At 43.7% G+C, this 19,686-nt stretch overlaps 1 protein-coding gene and 1 long non-coding RNA gene across 3 annotated transcripts; both read left to right on the top strand.

Annotated features, from left to right (window-relative positions):
• Positions 1-13,662: 13,662 nt before the first annotated feature.
• Positions 13,663-14,056, top strand: LOC123396373. Its single transcript, XM_045091329.1, has 2 exons — positions 13,663-13,696; positions 13,770-14,056. The coding sequence occupies exons 1-2, from the start codon at positions 13,663-13,665 to the stop codon at positions 14,054-14,056; spliced, it is 321 nt and encodes a 106-aa protein (XP_044947264.1).
• Positions 14,057-15,672: 1,616 nt separating this feature from the next.
• On the top strand, positions 15,673-18,316 carry LOC123396374. Of its 2 annotated transcripts, none has more exons than XR_006609903.1 (3): positions 15,673-15,750; positions 16,422-16,590; positions 18,091-18,316. It is a non-coding gene; the product is annotated as an uncharacterized LOC123396374 (long non-coding RNA). The 2 variants fall into 2 exon arrangements; XR_006609904.1 differs by having other exon boundaries at positions 15,682-15,772.
• The last annotated feature ends 1,370 nt before the right edge of the window (positions 18,317-19,686 follow it).

Here is a 19,686-nt window from a genome sequence, read left to right on the forward strand (position 1 = left end):
TGTTAGCTGACCTCTTCTGTGTAGAGATGGCTACAAAATTGTCTTTGAGTCGAATAAATTTATAATATCCAAGTATGGAACTTTCGTTGGTAAAGGCTATGAGTCAGGAGGCATGTTTCGTTTATCCTTGGCAGATGTTTGCAATAAAGTTGTTAATCATGTTTGCAATAATAGTGAATCAAATGGGAGGCGATATTGACTGCATGTCATGTCCTAAACCGGGTTCCCACAAAGAACAAAGAGATAACTCCATTCGAGGAATGGGAGAAGAAAAGATTAAGACTCTCTTATCTATGAACTTGGGGTTATTTGGCGAAAGTCAATGTGCCAATTCCAAAGAAGCGCAAACTAGGACAAAAAACTGTGGATTGTGTTTTTCTGGGATATGCTTTTCATAGCATTGGATATAGATTCTTGGTTGTAAAATCTGAGGTATCTGACATGCATGTCGGTACAATCATGGAATCGAATGATGCGACTTTCTTCGAAGATATCTTTCCCATGAAAGATATGGCTATCTCATCTAATCAGGAGATGCCTAGTTCATCGAGTCATGAATTAGTTACAATTACTGAACCCACCATTTAGATGGAAAACTTTAAAAATCCCAAAGTTGGTAAAAAAAGTTTGTCGAAACCTATTTATATGGAATCTAGTTTTGAAGTACTCATCGCGACAAACAAAATGGTGAAAACGGATTTGAAATTCGATGTTAGAGTCAAAAGTTACGAATTCTCGAAAAATTTAAAGCCCAAATAAGTGCATGCGCGTGGAATCGGAGATGGGTCCGTGCGATCGGACGGCTGCGACGCGTGCGCTCGGAGAGGTGAAATACTGCAGCTACACTTTTAAGTTTCTGAAAAGATAACGCCCACACGTGCCGTCCATTTGTGATTGCACGAATCTTGGCAAGTTTTGCCAGATTTTCTATGCCACATAGTACTCGGCTCGTTTGTGGCCATTTCATTCGGTCGGCCACATGTTTGTTTCACGCACGTAGAGGGGCTGGTGTGTCGGCGTTTATCAGTTCGTCCACAAGCCCGTTTGATGCATGCAGATGAGCTCGTGTGTGAGCGTTTATCAGTTCGCCCACACGCATGTTTGACGTCCACATGCCCGCACGATAGTCACCCGTTTCCTCTCCCACACCCCCAAACTGTCAGTTGTCATGTTTTTTTGTAGTGGTACATGATAACTGACTAGAGTGCTTGTAAATAGATGGCAACTTTCTCTCTCTTATCCGAACATGTTATTTTTGTCATGTCTTTTTTACAGCGTTTCTCTGGTAACTGCTAGTGTGCTTAGAAGCATATGGCAACTCGAACATATTATTTTTGCCTTGTCTTTCAAGTGTTACATGACAACTGCCTAGTATTAGTAGCTGGCAACTCCTAAAGTTTTCAAATCATGACAACCACAGTAGACCAGACCATACATGGCAACACCTGCAGTTGTCCATAAATGACAACTGCACTTGACCTGAGATGACAACTGGAGTAGACTAGGCCATACATGCCAACAACCGCAGTTGTTCATAAATGACAATTGCACTTGACCTGAGATGGCAACTGCAGTTTATTCAGACTGCAGCTAAACAACCATGACAACTGTAGTTGTCCAGACATGACAACTGCAGTTCAGCAACCATGACAATTGCAATTAAACAAACATGGAAGAGGGTCCGGACAGGTTCGGAGGTGAGGGTGAATGCTAAGTGTCACCCGGGTGTGAGGACCGTGGGGTAGGAGACCAGACGTGCAAGCGTTTGTGCGTTATATGTTTTGCCAACGCGTAGGCGTTTGGACGGGACCGCGAGACAGAAGGCCAGACGTGTGGGAATTATCTGGTTGGCCCACACGTAGACGTGTGGGCTGGTTTTCTTGCATACCATACGAGACGTATGGCAAGACCCATTAACGCTCACACGTATGGGCGTTATCGCGACCCTAAGTATTTGGACAGTAAATATACTAGACACCCCTAAAAGTGTAAAATGTAATTATACTAGACAAACAACTTAAATACATCACGAATCTTAGCGACAACGAATTCGACGAGATTTAGCAAAACCATCACACACTCTATCGTACCAACTTACAGCGAGAAAAGGGAATGGAAAGAAGATACATAGTACAACTTTATACTAAAACTAGTACAGTATAAAGTTGAGACAGTTATTTTAAAACGAAGAGAGTATTAAAGAATCGTTCTATCTGCAATTTGTATGACGGAAATGAAGAAAATAATAATGGATTCGCCAATCATCCTGGTGGACCGATCCAAGCTGTCCTGTCCGCGAGTAGCTAGTGGCCGGCGCCCCTTCGGCTGGGCCCGGCATGCAGCCTCGCCGTGAGCATCTCCACCGTCTCCGCCCACACCACCGCCGCCGGGTACACCGCCAAGTACGCCGCGCCGTCTCCCCTCCCCTCCGCCGGTGCCGGCCGCGCTGCACCGACAAGGCTCGTGCCGGCGATCAGGACGATGGCCACGAGCACGGGGATAGCCAGGCGCCGGGCCGACGATGCCATCACAGAACCCCCGAGAAGTTAAAAGCTGGTGTTTGGTGTAGCTTACTAGCTTTGAGGCTGAAACTCAGCTGTGAACGTACGCGAGGAGAGAGAGAGAGGGAGTGCCCTGCGACCGTATTTTGCAGCGCTGGTTGTGTTGTTCTTGGTTCGGTTGGTTGGTTCAGCTGGTGCCCGAGCGAGTGCGAGCGTGTATTTGTGGAGGCGGTGGTGCCGGGGATGGGTCGGTGAGACGGTGAGGGCGACGCGTTTGCTGACCTCTCGCAGAATTAAGGTGTAAAGCGGAAAGGGAATTCTAGTGGCGCGTCAGCTGAGCCCATGGAAAAAAGACGTGTAGATGTGCTGACCGATCGAGCATGCTGCATGCTGGCTGCTGCTCGATCGAATCCAGCGCTTTCCTTCTCACCGGCTGGTGGTGAGCAAACATGATATGTCCGATCGCTGACGCAGAGGAAAGGAATGAGGAATTTTTACAAATGGCGATTCTTTCCGTGAGGATGGCCTCGGTCCTGACCGTGAGTAAAGTGGCCACGCGTGCGAATCTGACGACCGGCCGGGTCGTTGTTACCCAGACACCGAAAGTTCCAGTTCCAGGAGCCTGCCGGATGCCTTGGGGTCGTATGTACTTGCTCGGGGTCTCCCTGAGAAACGCTTTAACTTCTCACCTGTTCCCATCGTCGAATGCTGCAACGCTCTAGATAGAAGTGAGTTTAGTTTCAGTCATGGTGTCAACGAACAAACAGAACTTCGCGTTGCACCTTCATGGAACCGCATATGCTGATATGGACGCGCACGACCGGATTCTATCCAATCCAAATATTCATGGACAAGATCTCCGACAGCAGTTTCGGAACACGTCAACGACCAAATCTAGAAGGACCGGTCATGCAGATTGTTGCAGTGATGCGACATGAGCACTAGGACCGCCACCACATCGTTGCCTCCACCGCCGCCGCCATCGCCTCGCGTGGGAGGTACTGTTGGAAATATGCCCTAGAGGCAATAATAAATTAGTTATTATTATATTTCTTAGTTCATGATAATCGTTTATTATCCATGCTATAATTGTATTGATTGGAAACACAATACTTGTGTGGATACATAGACAAAACACTGTCCCTAGTAAGCCTCTAGTTGACTAGCTCGTTGATCAAAGATGGCCAAGGTTTTCTGGCCATAGGCAAGTGTTGTTACTTGATAACGGGATCACATCATTAGGAGAATCATGTGATGGACTAGACCCAAACTAATAGACGTAGCATGTTGATCATGTCATTTTGTTGCTACTATTTTCTGCGTGTCAAGTATTTGTTCCTATGACCATGAGATCATATAACTCACTGACACCGGAGGAATGCTTTGTGTGTATCAAACGTCGCAACGTAACTGGGTAACTATAAAGATGCTCTACAGGTATCTCCGAAGGTGTTAGTTGAGTTAGTATGGATCGAGACTGGGATTTGTCACTCCGTGTGACGGAGAGGTATCTCGGGGCCCACTCGGTAATACAACATCACACACAAGCCTTGCAAGCAATGTGACTTAGTGTAAGTTGCGGGATTTGTATTGCGGAACGAGTAAAGAGACTTGCCGGTAAACAAGATTGAAATAGGTATGGAGGATACTGACGATCGAATCTCGGGCAAGTAACATACCGAAGGACAAAGGGAATGACATACGGGATTATATGAATCCTTGGCACTCAGGTTCAAACGATAAGATCTTCGTAGAATATGTAGGATCCAATATGGGCATCCGGGTCCCGCTATTGGATATTGACCGAGGAGTCTCTTGGGTCATGTCTACATAGTTCTCGAACCCGCAGGGTCTGCACACTTAAGGTTCGACGTTGTTTTATGCGTATTTGAGTTATATGGTTGGTTACCGAATGTTGTTCGGATTCCCGGATGAGATCATGGACGTCACGAGGGTTTCCGGAATGGTCCGGAAACGAAGATTGATATATAGGATGACCTCATTTGATTACCGGAAGGTTTTCGGAATTACCGGGAATGTACCGAGAATGACGAATGGGTTCCGGGTGTTCACCGGGGGGGGGGGGGGGGGACCCACCCCGGGGAAGCCCATAGGCCTTGGGAGTGGCGCACCAGCCCTTAGTGGGATGGTGGGACAGCCCAAGAAGGCCCTATGCGCCATAGGAAGAAAATCAAAGAGAAAAGAAAAAAAAGGAGGAGGTGGGAAAGGGAAGAAGGACTCCACCTTCCAAACCAAGTTGGATTCGGTTTGGAAGGGGAGACCTTCCCCCCTTGGCTCGGCCAACCCCCTTGAGGCTCCTTGAGCCCCAAGGCAAGGCCCCCCCTCTCCCACCTATATATACAGAGGTTTTAGGGCTGATTTGAGACGACTTTTCCACGGCAGCCCGACCACATACCTCCACGGTTTTTCCTCTAGATCGCGTTTCTGCGGAGCTCGGGCGGAGCCCTGCTGAGATAAGATCACCACCAACCTCCAGAGCGCCGTCACGCTGCCGGAGAACTCTTCTACGTCTCCGTCTCTCTTGCTGGATCAAGAAGGCCGAGATCATCGTCGAGCTGTACGTGTGCTGAACGCGGAGGTGCCGTCCGTTCGGCACTAGATCGTGGGACGGTTCGCGGGGCGGATCGAGGGACGTGAGGACGTTCCACTACATCAACCGCGTTCACTAACGCTTCTGCTGTACGGTCTACAAGGGTACGTAGATCACACATCCCCTCTCGTAGATGGACATCACCATGATAGGTCTTCGTGCGCGTAGGAAAATTTTTGTTTCCCATGCGACGTTCCCCAACAGTGGCATCATGAGCTAGGTTCATGCGTAGATGTCTTCTCGAGTAGAACACAAAAGTTTTTGTGGGCGGTGATGTGCGTTTTGCTGCCCTCCTTAGTCTTTTCTTGATTCCGCGGTATTGTTGGATTGAAGCGGCTTGGACCGACATTACTCGTACGCTTACGAGAGACTGGTTTCATCGCTACGAGTAACCCCGTTGCTCAAAGATGACTGGCAAGTGTCAGTTTTTTCCAACTTTAGTTGAATCGGATTTGACCGAGGAGGTCCTTGGATGAGGTTAAATAGCAATTCATATATCTCCGTTGTGGTGTTTACGTAAGTAAGATGCGATCCTACTAGATACCCATGGTCACCACGTAAAACATGCAACAACAAAATTAGAGGACGTCTAACTTGTTTTTGCAGGGTATGCTTGTGATGTGATATGGCCAACGATGTGATGTGATATATTGGATGTATGAGATGATCATGTTGTAATAGTTAATATCCACTTGCACGTCGATGGTACGGCAACCGGCAGGAGCCATAGGGTTGTCTTTAAACTAACGTTTGTGCTTGCAGATGCGTTTACTATATTGCTAGGACGTAGCTTTAGTAGTAATAGCATGAGTAGCACGACGACCCCGATGGCGACACGTTGATGGAGATCATGGTGTGACGCCGGTGACAAGAAGATCGTGCCGGTGCTTTGGTGATGGAGATCAAGGAGCACGTGATGATGGCCATATCATGTCACTTATGAATTGCATGTGATGTTAATCCTTTATACACCTTATCTTGCTTAGAACGACGGTAGCATTATGAGGTGATCTCTCACTAAAATTTCAAGACGAAATTGTGTTCTCCCCGACTGTGCACCGTTGCGACAGTTCTTCGTTCGAGACACTACGTGATGATCGGGTGTGATAGACTCAACTTTCACATACAACGGGTGCAAAACAGTTGCACACGCGGAACACTCGGGTTAAGCTTGACGAGCCTAGCATGTGCAGACATGGCCTCGGAACACATGAGACCGAAAGGTCGAGCATGAATCGTATAGTTGATATGATTAGCATAGAGATGCTTACCATCGGAACTATTCTCGACTCACGTGATGATCGGACTTGACATAGTGGATTTGGCTCATGTACCACTCAAATGACTAGAGAGATGTACTTTTTGAGTGGGAGTTCTTAAGTAATATGATTAATTGAATTAATTGTCATGAACATAGTCTAATGGTCTTTGCGAATTACGATGTAGCTTGCGCTATAGCTCTACTGTTTTTATATGTTCCTAGAGAAAATTTAGTTGAAAGTTGATAGTAACAAACTTTGTAGAGGATTGTCCTCGTTGTTGCACAGAAGGCTTATGTCCTTAATGCACCACTCGGTGTGCTGCACCTCGAGCGTCGTCTGTGGATGCTGTGAACATCCGACATACACGTTTCTGATGACTACACGATAGTTCAGTGCAAAATACTTAATGGCTTAGAAGCAAGGCGCCGAAGACGTTTTGAAACGTCACGGAACATAAGTGATGTTCTAAAGAGATGAAATTGTGATTTCATGCTCGTGCCCTTGTTGAGAGGTACGAGACCTCCGACAAGATTCTTTGTCCACAAAGTAAAGGAGAAAAGCTCAATAGTTGAGCGTGTGCTCAGATTGTTTGAGTACGACAATCACTTCAATCAAGTGGGAGTTAATCTTCCAGATGAGATAGTGATGGTTCTCCAAAGTCACTGCCACCAAGCTGTGAGAGCTTCGTGATGAACTATAACATATCAAGGATAGATACAATGATCCTTGAGCGATTCCGATGTTTGACACTGCGAAAGTAGAAATCAAGAAGGAGCATCAATAGTTGATGGTTTGTAAAACCACTAAGTTTCAAGAAAGGCAAGGGCTAGAAGGGATACTTCGTGAAACGGCAAAACAGTTGCTGCACTAATGAAGAGACCCAAGATTAAACCCAAACCCGAGACTAAGTGCTTCTGTAATGAGGGGAACAGTCACTGAGGCGGAGCAACTCTAGATACTTGGTAGATAAGAAGGCTGGCAAAAGTCGAAAGAAGTATATTTGATATACATGATGTTGATGTGTACTTTACTAGTACTCCTAGTAGCATGAGGGTATTGGATACCGGTTCGGTTGCTAAGTGATTAGTAACACGAAATGAAAGCTACGACATAAACGGAGACTAGCTAAAGGCGAGGTGACGATACGTGTTGGAAGTGTTTCCAAGGTTGATATGATCAAACGTCGCACGCTCCCTCTACCATCGGGATTGGTGTTAAACCTAAATAATTGTTATTTGGTGCTTGCGTTAAGCATGAACATGATTGGATCGTGTTTATTGCAATACGATTATTCATTTAAAGAGAATAATGGTTACTCTATTTTCTTGAATAATCACCTTCAATGGTTTATTGAATCTCGATCGTAGTGTTGCACATGTTCATGATATTGGTGCCAAAAGATACGAGGTAATGATGATAGTACCACTTACTTGTGGCACTGCCGCTTGAGTCATGTTGGTATAAATTGCATGAAGAGGCTCCATGCTGATGGACCTTTATACTCACTTGATTTTGAATCACTAGTGACATGCAAATCATACCACATGAGCAAGGCCTTGTTTTCATTGAGATGAAATAAGATAGTAACTTGTTGGAAGTGATACATTTTGATGTATGCAGTCCAATGGGTGCTGAGGCACGCAGTGGATATCATTATGTTCTTACTTCAATGACGATTTGAGTAGATACTAGAGTATTTGCTTAATGGATCACAAGTCTGAAATATTGAAAAGTTCAATTCTGTTTCGGAGTGAAGTTCGTCGTAACAAGAGGATAAACTGTTTACGATATGATCATAGAAATGAATATCTGAGTTACGAGTTTTGGTACGCAGTTAAGACAATGTGGAAATTGTTTCGCAGTTCATGCCACCTAGAACATCATAGTGTGATGATGTGTCTGAACGTCATAGCCACACACTATTTGGTATGGTGCATGCTATGATGTCTCTTATCGAATTACCACTATCGTTTATGGGTTAAGCATCAGAGACAATCACATTCACTTTAAATAGGGCACCGCGTATTTCCGTTGAGATGACACAGTATAGACTGAGGTTTAGAGAAATCTAAACTGTCGTTTCTTGAAAGTTTGGGGCTTCGACACTTATGTGAAAAAGTTTCAGTCTGATAAGCTCGAACCCAAAGCGGATAAATGCATCTTCATAGGATATCCAAAACAGTTGGGTACATCTCCTATCTCAGATCCGAAAGCAAAGTGTTTGTTTCTAGAAACGGATCCTTTCTCGAGGAAAGGTTTCTCTCGAAAGAATTGAGTGGGAGGGTGGTAGAACTTGATGAGGTTATTGAACCATCACTTCGACCAGTGTGTAGCAGGGCGCAGGAAGTTGTTCCTGTGGCGCCTACACCAATTGAAGTGAAAGCTGATGATGGTGATCATCGAGCATCGGATCAAGTTACTACAAGCCTCGTAGGTTGACAAGGTCGCGTACTACTACAGAGTGGTACGGTAACCCTGTCTTGGAGGTCATGTTGTTGAGCAACAATGAACCTACAAGTTATGGAGAAAGCAATGGTGGGCCCAGATTCCGACAAATGGCTGGAAGCCATGAAATCCGAGAGAGGATCCATGTATGAAAACAAAGTGTAGACTTTGGATGAACTACTTGATGGTCATAGGACTATTGAGTAAAGATGGATCTTTAAAAGGAAGACAGACGATGATAGTGATAAGTCACTATTAAGAAAAGCTCGACTTGTCGCAAAGATGTTTCCGACAAGATCAAACAGTTGACTATGATGAGACTTTCTCACTCGTAGCGATGCTAAAAGTCTGTTAGAATTATGTTAGTAGTTGTTGCATTATTTATGAAATATTGCATGTAGGATGTCAAAACATTGTTTCCTCGACGGTTTCCTTGAGCAAACATTGTATGAGATACAACCATGAGGTTTTGTCGATCCTAAAGATACTAGCAAGTATGCAAGCTCCAGCGATCCTTAAATGGACTGGTGCAAGCATCTCGGAGTTGGAATATACACTTTGATGAGATGATCAAGGATTTTGGGTTTGTACAAGGTTTATGAGTAACTTGTATTTCCAAAGAAGTGAGTGGGAGCACTATAGAATTTCTGATAAGTATATGTGGTTGACATATTGTGGATCAGAAGTAATGTAGAATTTCTGTAAGCATACAAGGTTGTTTGAAAGGAGTTTTCATAGGAATACCTGGATTGAGCTACTTGAACGTTGAGCATCAAAGATCTATGGAGATAGATCGAAAGCGCTTAATGGAAGTTTCAACAAGATGCATGCCTTGACAAGTTTTGAAGGAGTTCAAAATAGATCAGCAAAGAAGGAGTTCTTGGTTGCGTTGTAAGGTGTGAATTTGAGTAAGACTCAAAACCCGATCACGGCAGAATAAAGAGAATAGACAAAGGTCGTCTTCTATGCCTTAGCCGTAGACTCTAAAGTATGCCATGCTGAGTACCGCACTCGATGTGTGCCTTGCAGCAAGTCTGTTGAGAGGTACAGAGAGTGATCCATGATTGAATCACTAGCAGCGGTCAAAATTTATCCTTAGTAACTGATGGACTAAGGATTTTTTCTCGATTATGGAGGTGGTTAAAGAGTTCGTTGTAAAGGGTTACGTCGATGTAAGCTTTGACACTAATCCGAATAACTATGAGTAGTGAAACGGATTCGTATAGTAGAGTAGATATTTGGAGTATTTCCGAATAGCACATAGTAGCAGCATCTATAAGATGACATAAAGATTTGTAAAGAACACACGGATCTGAAAATTTCAGAACCGTTGACTAAAACCTCTATCATGATCAAGACGTGATCAGACCCCATAACTATATGGGTGTTGGATTCGTTGGAATCACATGGTGATGTGAACTAGATTATTGACTCTAGTGCAAGTGGGAGACTGTTGGAAATATGCCCTAGAGGCAATAATAAATTAGTTATTATTATATTTCTTAGTTCATGATAATCGTTTATTATCCATGCTATAATTGTATTGATTGGAAACACAATACTTGTGTGGATACATAGAGAAAACACTGTCCCTAGTAAGCTTCTAGTTGACTAGCTCGTTGATCAAAGATGACCAAGGTTTCCTGGCCATAGGCAAGGGTTGTTACTTGATAACGGGATCACATCATTAGGAGAATCATGTGATGGACTAGACCCAAACTAATAGACGTAGCATGTTGATCGTGTCATTTTGTTGCTACTGTTTTCTGCGTGTCAAGTATTTGTTCCTATGACCATGAGATCATATAACTCACTGACACCGGAGGAATGCTTTGTGTGTATCAAACGTCGCAACGTAACTGGGTGACTATAAAGATGCTCTACAGGTATCTCCGAAGGTGTTAGTTGAGTTAGTATGGATCAAGACTGGGATTTGTCACTCCGTGTGACGGAGAGGTATCTCGGGGCCCACTCGGTAATACAACATCACACACAAGCCTTGCAAGCAATGTGACTTAGTGTAAGTTGCGGGATCTTGTATTACGGAACGAGTAAAGAGACTTGCCGGTAAACGAGATTGAAATAGGTATGGAGGATACTGACGATCGAATCTCGGACAAGTAACATACCGAAGGACAAAGGGAATGACATACAGGATTATATGAATCCTTGCCACTAAGGTTCAAACGATAAGATCGTCGTAGAATATGTAGGATCCAATATGGGCATCCAGGTCCCGCTATTGGATATTGACCGAGGAGTCTCTCGGGTCATGTCTACATAGTTCTCGAACCCGCAGGGTCTGCACACTTAAGGTTCGACGTTGTTTTATGCGTATTTGAGTTATATGGTTGGTTACCGAATGTTGTTCGGAGTCTCGGATGAGATCACGGACGTCACGAGGGTTTCCGGAATGGTCCGGAAATGAAGATTGATATATAGGATGACCTCATTTGATTACCGGAAGGTTTTCGGAATTACCGGGAATGTATTGGGAATGACGAATGGGTTCCGGGTGTTCACCGGGGGGGGGGGCAACTCACCCCGGGGAAGCCCATAGGCCTTGGGGATGGCGCACCAGCCCTTAGTGGGCTGGTGGGACAGCCCAAGAAGGCCCTATGCGCCATAGGAAGAAAATCAAAGAGAAAAGAAAAAAAAAGGAGGATGTGGGAAAGGGAAGAAGGACTCCACCTTCCAAACCAAGTTGGATTCGGTTTGGAAGGGGAGACCTTCCCCCCTTGGCTCGGCCGACCCCCTTGGGGCTCCTTGAGCCCCAAGGCAAGGCCCCCCCTCTCACACCTATATATACGGAGGTTTTAGGGCTGATTTGAGACGACTTTTCCACGGCAGCCCGACCACATACCTCCACGGTTTTTCCTCTAGATCGCATTTCTGCGGAGCTCGGGCGAAGCCCTGCTGAGATTAGATCACCACCAACCTCCGGAGCGCCGTCACGCTGCCGGAGAACTCTTCTACCTCTCTATCTCTCTTGCTGGATCAAGAAGGCCGAGATCATCGTCGAGCTGTACGTGTGCTGAACGCGGAGGTGCCGTCCGTTCGGCACTAGATCGTGGGACTGATCGCGGAACGGTTCACGGGGCGGATCGAGGGACGTGAGGACGTTCCACTACATCAACCGCGTTCACTAACCCTTCTGTTGTACGGTCTACAAGGGTACGTAGATCACACATCCCCTCTCGTAGATGGACATCACCATGATAGGTCTTCGTGCGCGTAGGAAATTTTTTGTTTCCCATCTGACGTTCCCCAACAGGTACTAGATGCGATTTGAATATGGATGGTCAGAAAAAATTAAAGCTTGCCAGCAAAATTGTTGAAGTCACACGTGTTATGCATGAATTGTCCCTCCTTGTACAGCAAACCGCGATCATGGTGTCATACTGTCATTCAAAGCAAACATCGATAAAAGAATTTTGTGTACTCCATTAGATAATATACCCACTACAAGAAATAAGCTCGTTTATGACGAAAAATAATGACGACGGTTTTATTGGTCATAGATCTATGACTAAAATCTACAAAAAGGTCATGAGGTGTCTAAGAGGGTCCAAACCGTAGAAATTTTTGACCATCTCTATGAAGAAGGTCATAACCCCATTGCCTAAAATGGTCACTGGCATGTGCGGCTCTATTTGTGCCCGCCTTGTAGGTCCTCCATGACAAAATTAAGAAGGTCATAGGCTTAAATAGAGGTGACTGGGCAGAAACTCAACAATTTCACCTACGTGTCTTGTATAGGTGTCGACAAGGCTACAAATGGAAAATGAATTTTACGTCCAAAGAAAATGAAAAATCCCTTTAGCAACATTGTTTGTCATTCCAAGATGCACCCTTGTGCAAAATTGTTCGACCGATTTTCTTACAATTCCATCTGATTTCCTTCTTATTCGACAGAAAACCGTTTAAATGAAGAAAAATAGCTTTAAAGATCAAAATTGAATAAGTTGGTTATCGTCCATTAAATGTGGTATTCTTGAGTGAAACATTTAGTGATGTCATTTGGGAAAATATTTTCGTACATGTTTCACAAACCCCTTCTATTTTTAGCACTTAGAAATTATTTTAGATAGCACCTTTCTCTAACCAATCAGGACGCAGAATCCCTCTCCTTCGGATCACACCACTACATGGCATGTGAGCCGTTCACGCGATACGTATCCAACGTATCTCACCCACCTATCCTACCTATGATAAAGACATGTAGATTGGTTTCCTAGTGACACATGAATCCGCAGTACTACGAGATACATTCGAATTGAAAAAGGTTTCAGAGGTCGTATGCTACACGTGAATATCCTTTCCAAAAATCAATATTTGCTTGTCGTTCACGTACATGTGCATGACGATTTTTTTCTTTTAAGAGGAAATGTGAATAAACAAACTTGGTATGCATCTGTCTATGTACATGTTAAATCTCGAACCAATCAGGACGCATAAAACTTTTCCCACGGATCACCCCGTGTAGCCAATCTGAGCCGTCCACGTCTTACCGATCTAACGTCTCTCATTCACCTCTCTTGGAATAATTGGAATATGAAAAAAGAGAGAGAGAGAGCCCCTTCTCCCTCGCGTTCTCTCTGTGTCTCTCTCTCCCCTCACGCGACTCCTCCGCCGCCGCCACCTCTGCCACTCGATTCCGGTGTGTTGAGGCGGCTCTCGCCGGCGCGCAGCTCTTTACTCCCCGGGCTCTCGTAGCGCCGCTCTTTACCCCCCTCTCGTTAGATGCATCTCCCGAGCCCTCCAGTGCTCTCCCGCAACACTCATGCATGGCTAGGGTTTTGGCCTCCACCCCTAGCTTCGTCGGGATCTGCCGCATCCGGCGATGGCAAGTCCAGAGGTGGCCGGATCTGGCACCGGTAAGCCCCTCCCTTCCTTCTTTGCGCAATCGATCCTCCCCATCTCACCTTCTCTTGTCTTCCCTTTTGGCAGGTCGCCATGGTTTTGGACGGGACGACAACGATGGCAGGAGGGGTGAACCTCCGTGCGACGGGCCGCCTCCATGGAGATGGAGCTCCTTCTCCATCACGGCCACCTGGACTCGCCTCGCCGCTCCATGGACTCGTCTCGATGCCGCTTGGTGTGTGTGCCGCCGTCGTCGCCTGTTGGCCCTCACCAGGAAGGAGATGATAGATTGGGCCAGGCACGTCCGCGCGGAGGAGTGCCACCGGCTAGCGCATGCGGCTCTACGTCTGCGACACCATCCTTGGATACAATAAGTGAGCAACTCCCTTCGTTCTTTCCCCCTCGCGTGGGTCTCTAAATCACTGAACCACACATGTTGCTGTCGCCACTAAAAACACTGGTAACATTCAGCTACTATCATATCCTAGCCTTCGTAGAATCACTGAACCACACATGTTGCTGCAAGCACTTGAGACATGAGTAACTGATAAATTTGTAACCATACACAATTTAAAACCATCCAAAGAAACGATGTCGCTCCTGGCTGCTGCTGTGTCCACATCCTACTGGAGTCACTAATATCCTGTCCGCATTGGCAAGCGCCCACCTGTTGAAATCCGGCGAGGACAGTAACTGTTGCATACCCTTTCTTGTTTCTTCTTTGGTGAATGCTTCCTATTCCTCTTTCCTAAACTTCCTCCTCTCTAGGGTAGTGTGGTAGGTCGAATAGTAGATGTCCCTGTCAAGAACTTGTGACGGTGTTTTTTTTTGTGAGCCTGGAGAAGTAAAATGAAGTGATACACTGAGACAACAATAGTGAATTTGGGAAATCATGCGACAGAAGGATGGCAAATCTGAAAGAGGTGAATTTCTTCTTGGTGTGTGTTTCAGGTATTCACCATGAAGCTTGCTAAACCCATCTTTGTGAGCTCCATTTGTGTTGGAATACCCTCCCAAATCTTCATAGCGGGAGAAGCCTCGTGTGATGCCCTTGGAAAGTCCACTGCATAGAGATATTCATTCAGTCCCTTTCTTTTCAAGAGACAATATATTTGTTCAAGTTAGTTGTTACTTTCCAGCATATGCAAATAGTTCTTGTCGTGACAACTCACAATAATGTTTATCAAATGAAAAAGGACCACTTATCAAACCTGACCTATTAAACACCATTTGAATTTGAACCTCCAACTATTTACACTATCCAGTTTATCAATCAGGTCAATTCATTAATGATAATTAGGTGGTGTGGTCAACATCCCTGCCACATCGTTCACATATGGTAATTAAAATTTCATTCTGTATCCAATTTCTACCGCGCTTCTTTCTTCCGTTCCTAGCATTTCTTTTTGTGGAAGTAGTTTTATCTGAATAGTATATTTTTTTTGTACGTGGGCCTCAATTGCTTCTGTTAAACTGTGTTGGCCATGTCTAGACCCAGGAGCTTGCTAGGTTGCTCCTGGCTGATACCACCACACTAAGATATTAATATTAACAGTTAACATTACTGATGAGAAGGAGTATACCACTATACCAGCTTCTGCTTAGCGATATTACATAGGATTAAAATCGCGTGGGTCTCTAAATCCGTGGGTCTTGCCTGCGTGTGTCTTGCCTGAATATGTGCGGAATACCCTCTTCAAATAATATAGGAGTCGGTGTCTTGCCTGCATGTGCAAGTTTATTTAACTGTACTCGTATTGAGCTTTTCCGTCGAACTTTTTACATCAACAGGAGAAAAGACAATGTGGGCAATACTGTGTGCCGCAAAGAAAAATAATATTGAATGCTCATATAAGCAGTACTACATATAAGTGATGTATTACATCAAGATGACACATATATCTGATTTTCCATATTCTACATGAGTTGGCTTCTGTATGTTCTAACGGATGTTGCCTTGTTTTGTGCAGGCTTATTCCGTGCTACACTGGTGCAACAAGTAGTGTATTGGTTTCATATCAGCATAGCTTCCCAATTCATATATGGAGTTCAGCATATCAGGAAATAAGTGACCTTTCCCAAATAATGCAGTTGAGGGGACTTCTGAATGTTACTTTTCGAATAGCGAGAAGGAGGATTATTGATATATGCACCGGACCATGGAATGATTCACGTCGTTCATCAATCAATGCTAGGCTCTGTATTATCCAAGATATTAGTACTTGGATGTGTTCTTTTTTGCTGCCTATGAGGCAATTTAATTTAATTTAGTTCTCAATTAGGAAATCTGCCACATGTTCTTGTTTTCTATTTAGTTCTTAAACTATGATTTTGTAAATTGAGTTGTTGTGATTTTTTTCATAATTGGATATGAATTTGGCTCTAGGTAACTATAACTTTAACAAATGCATTCTGATTAGGAGGACAACATTGGGAAATATATGTTTGTTCTTATTCTTCGATATTATTAATACAATCGATTTACTTTTGTTCCACAATAGCAGTGGACCACCTAAATCATTCATGTGTTTCATGTTATACTTCTATCTGTACATTGCTTGATTTGCTGCTATTTTTAGAATTTATGTGGCTTGATGTATACTTCCTTTGTAAACATATATGAGACGTTTTACAAAGGGAGTAGAAGCTATGCTTTAGTATTTGTTGATCTATCATGTTAGTCTGCTTGGGTCTGCCTTTTAGGCTTACCATTCTGTTTTTATATCTTGTTGTGCGCAGCAAATGTGTCAGAGCCACAAGAGGTTGATGAAGATGGTGATAAGGGAAAGGGATAGAGTGGGCGCTATGCGGAAGCGACGACAGCCTACTACCTAAATGCTTCAAGGCATCGTGTTCTATTCGAGTAGCAAGTACATTGACTTTCACACGTCTAGCCCCTTACCTGCAGGTATTTGGCACCAACAACGAACACATCTAGCTTGCTTGTATAAAATGTTGCGACTCTACACTATCATCCCGTTTATTTATGTAGAATGGAGATTTCAATTTTTTTGTTGCCGGAGGATGAGTCTGGTTGAGCCAGCAATAGTCTGGATTTAGTATGCCTAACTTTGTCTATCTTAATCAATGAAAATTGTTGTTCTCCCCTAGAAAGCTTTGTGATCGATTAATAAATTACTTGACTAAAATATGTGTTCTTCTGGTTGGTCTCGTGCAAAAGTTATAAACTTTTTCAAGTAGTACTGCTCATTATATTTCGCCAAGTAACACTGATTTGCACTTGTATGTTAGTTTAGTTACTAGATTGGTTTTAGAATGTCTCCAAAATTTTGTTGATCTACTAACAAACACCTTGCATTACTATAGAAGTCCTTCAAGACAAGAGATTTAAGTGTCGTCTTGTAGAACTCTTGCTGAAGATTGACGTGCTGACTAGCAGATCAAGAAAAAAAATTCATTATGTTGTTTATACATATCTGATTGTAGTTACATGCGACAACAAGTTTTATGTATGTCAAAATCTCTGTAGGCATCCGTTATTTCAGTTGGATTTATGTATGACAACATCTGTAGTTACGTGTCACTCGTATTTATTTATACAACAATTAATTTCAGTGAAAAAACAGTGTGGCCAAATAATTCAATTAGACGGATCAAATATTGTCTTTGTTACTTCATTCAAAGGCACTCAATTTTACCAAGTAATGTCCAATTAATACCTAACGGACAATACCAGTCCTTCCCAAGAACTGTGTGTAGCATTCCTATGTAAAAATAACTAGCTCGTTTTGTGTTCTTTTCTGCCGTTTCTCACATTTCTTTGTTCCCAGCTAACTTCTATTCAGATTTTTGTGTTCTTCGTTCCCAGCTAACTGCTACTAGCCTCACCTAGACTCAAGGTTTTTTAGTCGATGAGTCGTACTGGGGTAGCGACTCTTCATTCGTCGTGATTATTGAAGACTCGTGGTTGATGAGTTGACATGCGATGAGTCGACACGAGTTAAGAAATAGGTCTAATGAAATTACAAACCTGGGCATCAATAAAATTACCATAGTATATCTATATAGTTAATAATAGTCTGTATATACTTATTAATAGTCTATAATAAAACAAATTTGGATGTAGATCTATTTCTACAGGTTATTCTGATTCACTACTTGCTTTTCGACATTTAATCTGTCATTTAAGAAAAATAAATCTAAAAAAGTTGAATTGAATTATCAGTTCTCTTTGTTTTGACTAGGTTGAGAATCGCACGAATTAGTCTAGTTTTTATGTGTTATTTAGTTTCATGTTTTAGTCCTGCTTGACTTTCAACCGTTGTATACTAGATTGTTTAATTACCAATGGTTTATATTTGTTATTATTTTAAATTATCATTATAATTCAGTCATTAGTATTGAATTTTGTTAGCTCTTTTCAGCACCCTTAATCTGGTCTGTGCAGGTAGTTGTTAGCTCCGGCAGCTCCAAATACTCCTAGAAGTTTCAAGACCACCAAGTACTCCTGCGGAGTCATTAATGCTCTTGGACACCGTTATTTCACCAAGAACATGATCATTGGGACATGCCAAGCTGATTGTAAATTATTGTATTTTTTGTGATACGATGTAATTGTAAATTATTTTATTTTTGTGCATAAATAATTGATTGATCGGCCTATCTTAGAAACATGCTTTTGTGCACCAGAACTTTGCAAATTAAGGCCTAAAACTAATTCAACTAGACTATTTAAACCAAATTATTTGTCCAAATAGATTATGGACACTATTTGACCAAATAATTGCGTTGAACAGATTATTTCCGTAAAAATAAATGGGCTCGAACCTAATCATTGGGCCGAAATGATTATGGCCTTAAAAATAGATGGGCCAAACTATTAGGCTTGGCCCATGTAGAACTGATCGGGAAAATCATGCCATGTCAGATCCCATGTGGATTCCATGTCACCACAAGCGACACTTCAGCATGCCACGTCAGATCATACGTGGTTCACTTGTGCCACGTCGTCTTGCCATGTAAGATCCTACGTGGTTTAGGCACATGGCCATGACCAAAAATTTGGTCACACATTTAACGACCAAAACATTTTCGTCGTAGATCTAATGACCAAAATATCATAAAGGTCATGTTTCTACATTCTTGACGGCCAACTGTTGACCTTCCACATTTGGTCATAACAAGGTCATAAAACAATAACAATGACCTTCCGGTGACCAAAATGGGGCGTCATGATTGAACAAATTCCTTGGAGTGACCATTAGATTCATGCGGGGATGTAGTTTCTGAATATGTAATTTTGACCGCATATAATATATATTTAGCTAGTTGAATTGATAACCTAGAACTACCACTAGTGGAAAATGGGCCTTTGGCCGGGACCCTTTAATCCCGGCTTGCCTCTGGGCCGGGACTAAAGGCCCGGCCACGTCGCCCCAATTCTCAATGCCTCTCTCGAGGATTTAGTCCCGGCCTATAAGGAGCCCTTAGTCCCGGTTCGTGTCCCAAACCGGGACTAAAGGGCTACGCAGTGGGCAGTGGTGGTGGCAACCGTTCGTATCCCCCTTTAGTCCCGGTTGGTGGCTCAACCCGGGACTAAAGGCCTAACACGTGGCCTGCCGTAGTGGTGGCAACCGTTGGTATACCTCTTTAGTCTCGGTTGGTGGCTCAACCCGGGACTAAAGGCCCAAAACGGTTTGCATCCCGCGTCGTTTCGGGCGATGAAAAGCACGAACCGAAGCACACTTGCCATTTCTCTGTTTCTTCTTATCTCTCGCTCTCCCTCTCTGTTCTTCTCCTCTCTTCTTCCCTTCTCTTCTTCCACCATGCCAACTCTATTTCTAAAGGTGCTCGCACAGGGCACGACCATGCTCGATGTCGTGTACACGAACGAGAGCAGGGAGGTGCCGTTTTTTCTTGAACAGTTGAAGGAACGATGGCTTGACGCCGCAATGGATCATGAGAAGTTCTTGGGGCTTGATCTGGAGTACACGACCGATCAACGCGGTGTTGTCGTCATCCAACTATGCTTCGCACGCCATGT

The sequence above is a fragment of the Hordeum vulgare genome, chromosome 5H (genome assembly GCF_904849725.1).
Source record: "Hordeum vulgare subsp. vulgare chromosome 5H, MorexV3_pseudomolecules_assembly, whole genome shotgun sequence".
In the NCBI taxonomy this organism is placed as follows: domain Eukaryota; kingdom Viridiplantae; phylum Streptophyta; class Magnoliopsida; order Poales; family Poaceae; genus Hordeum; species Hordeum vulgare.

What these genes read in the sequence shown, in the direction of transcription:
- LOC123396373 (XM_045091329.1), top strand. Translation starts at nt 13,663, where the DNA reads ATGGCAAGTCCAGAGGTGGCCGGATCTGGCACCG. An exon ending in GGTGGCCGGATCTGGCACCG is followed by an intron (nt 13,697 to 13,769) that starts GTAAGCCCCTCC and finishes CCCTTTTGGCAG; the next exon opens with GTCGCCATGGTTTTGGACGG.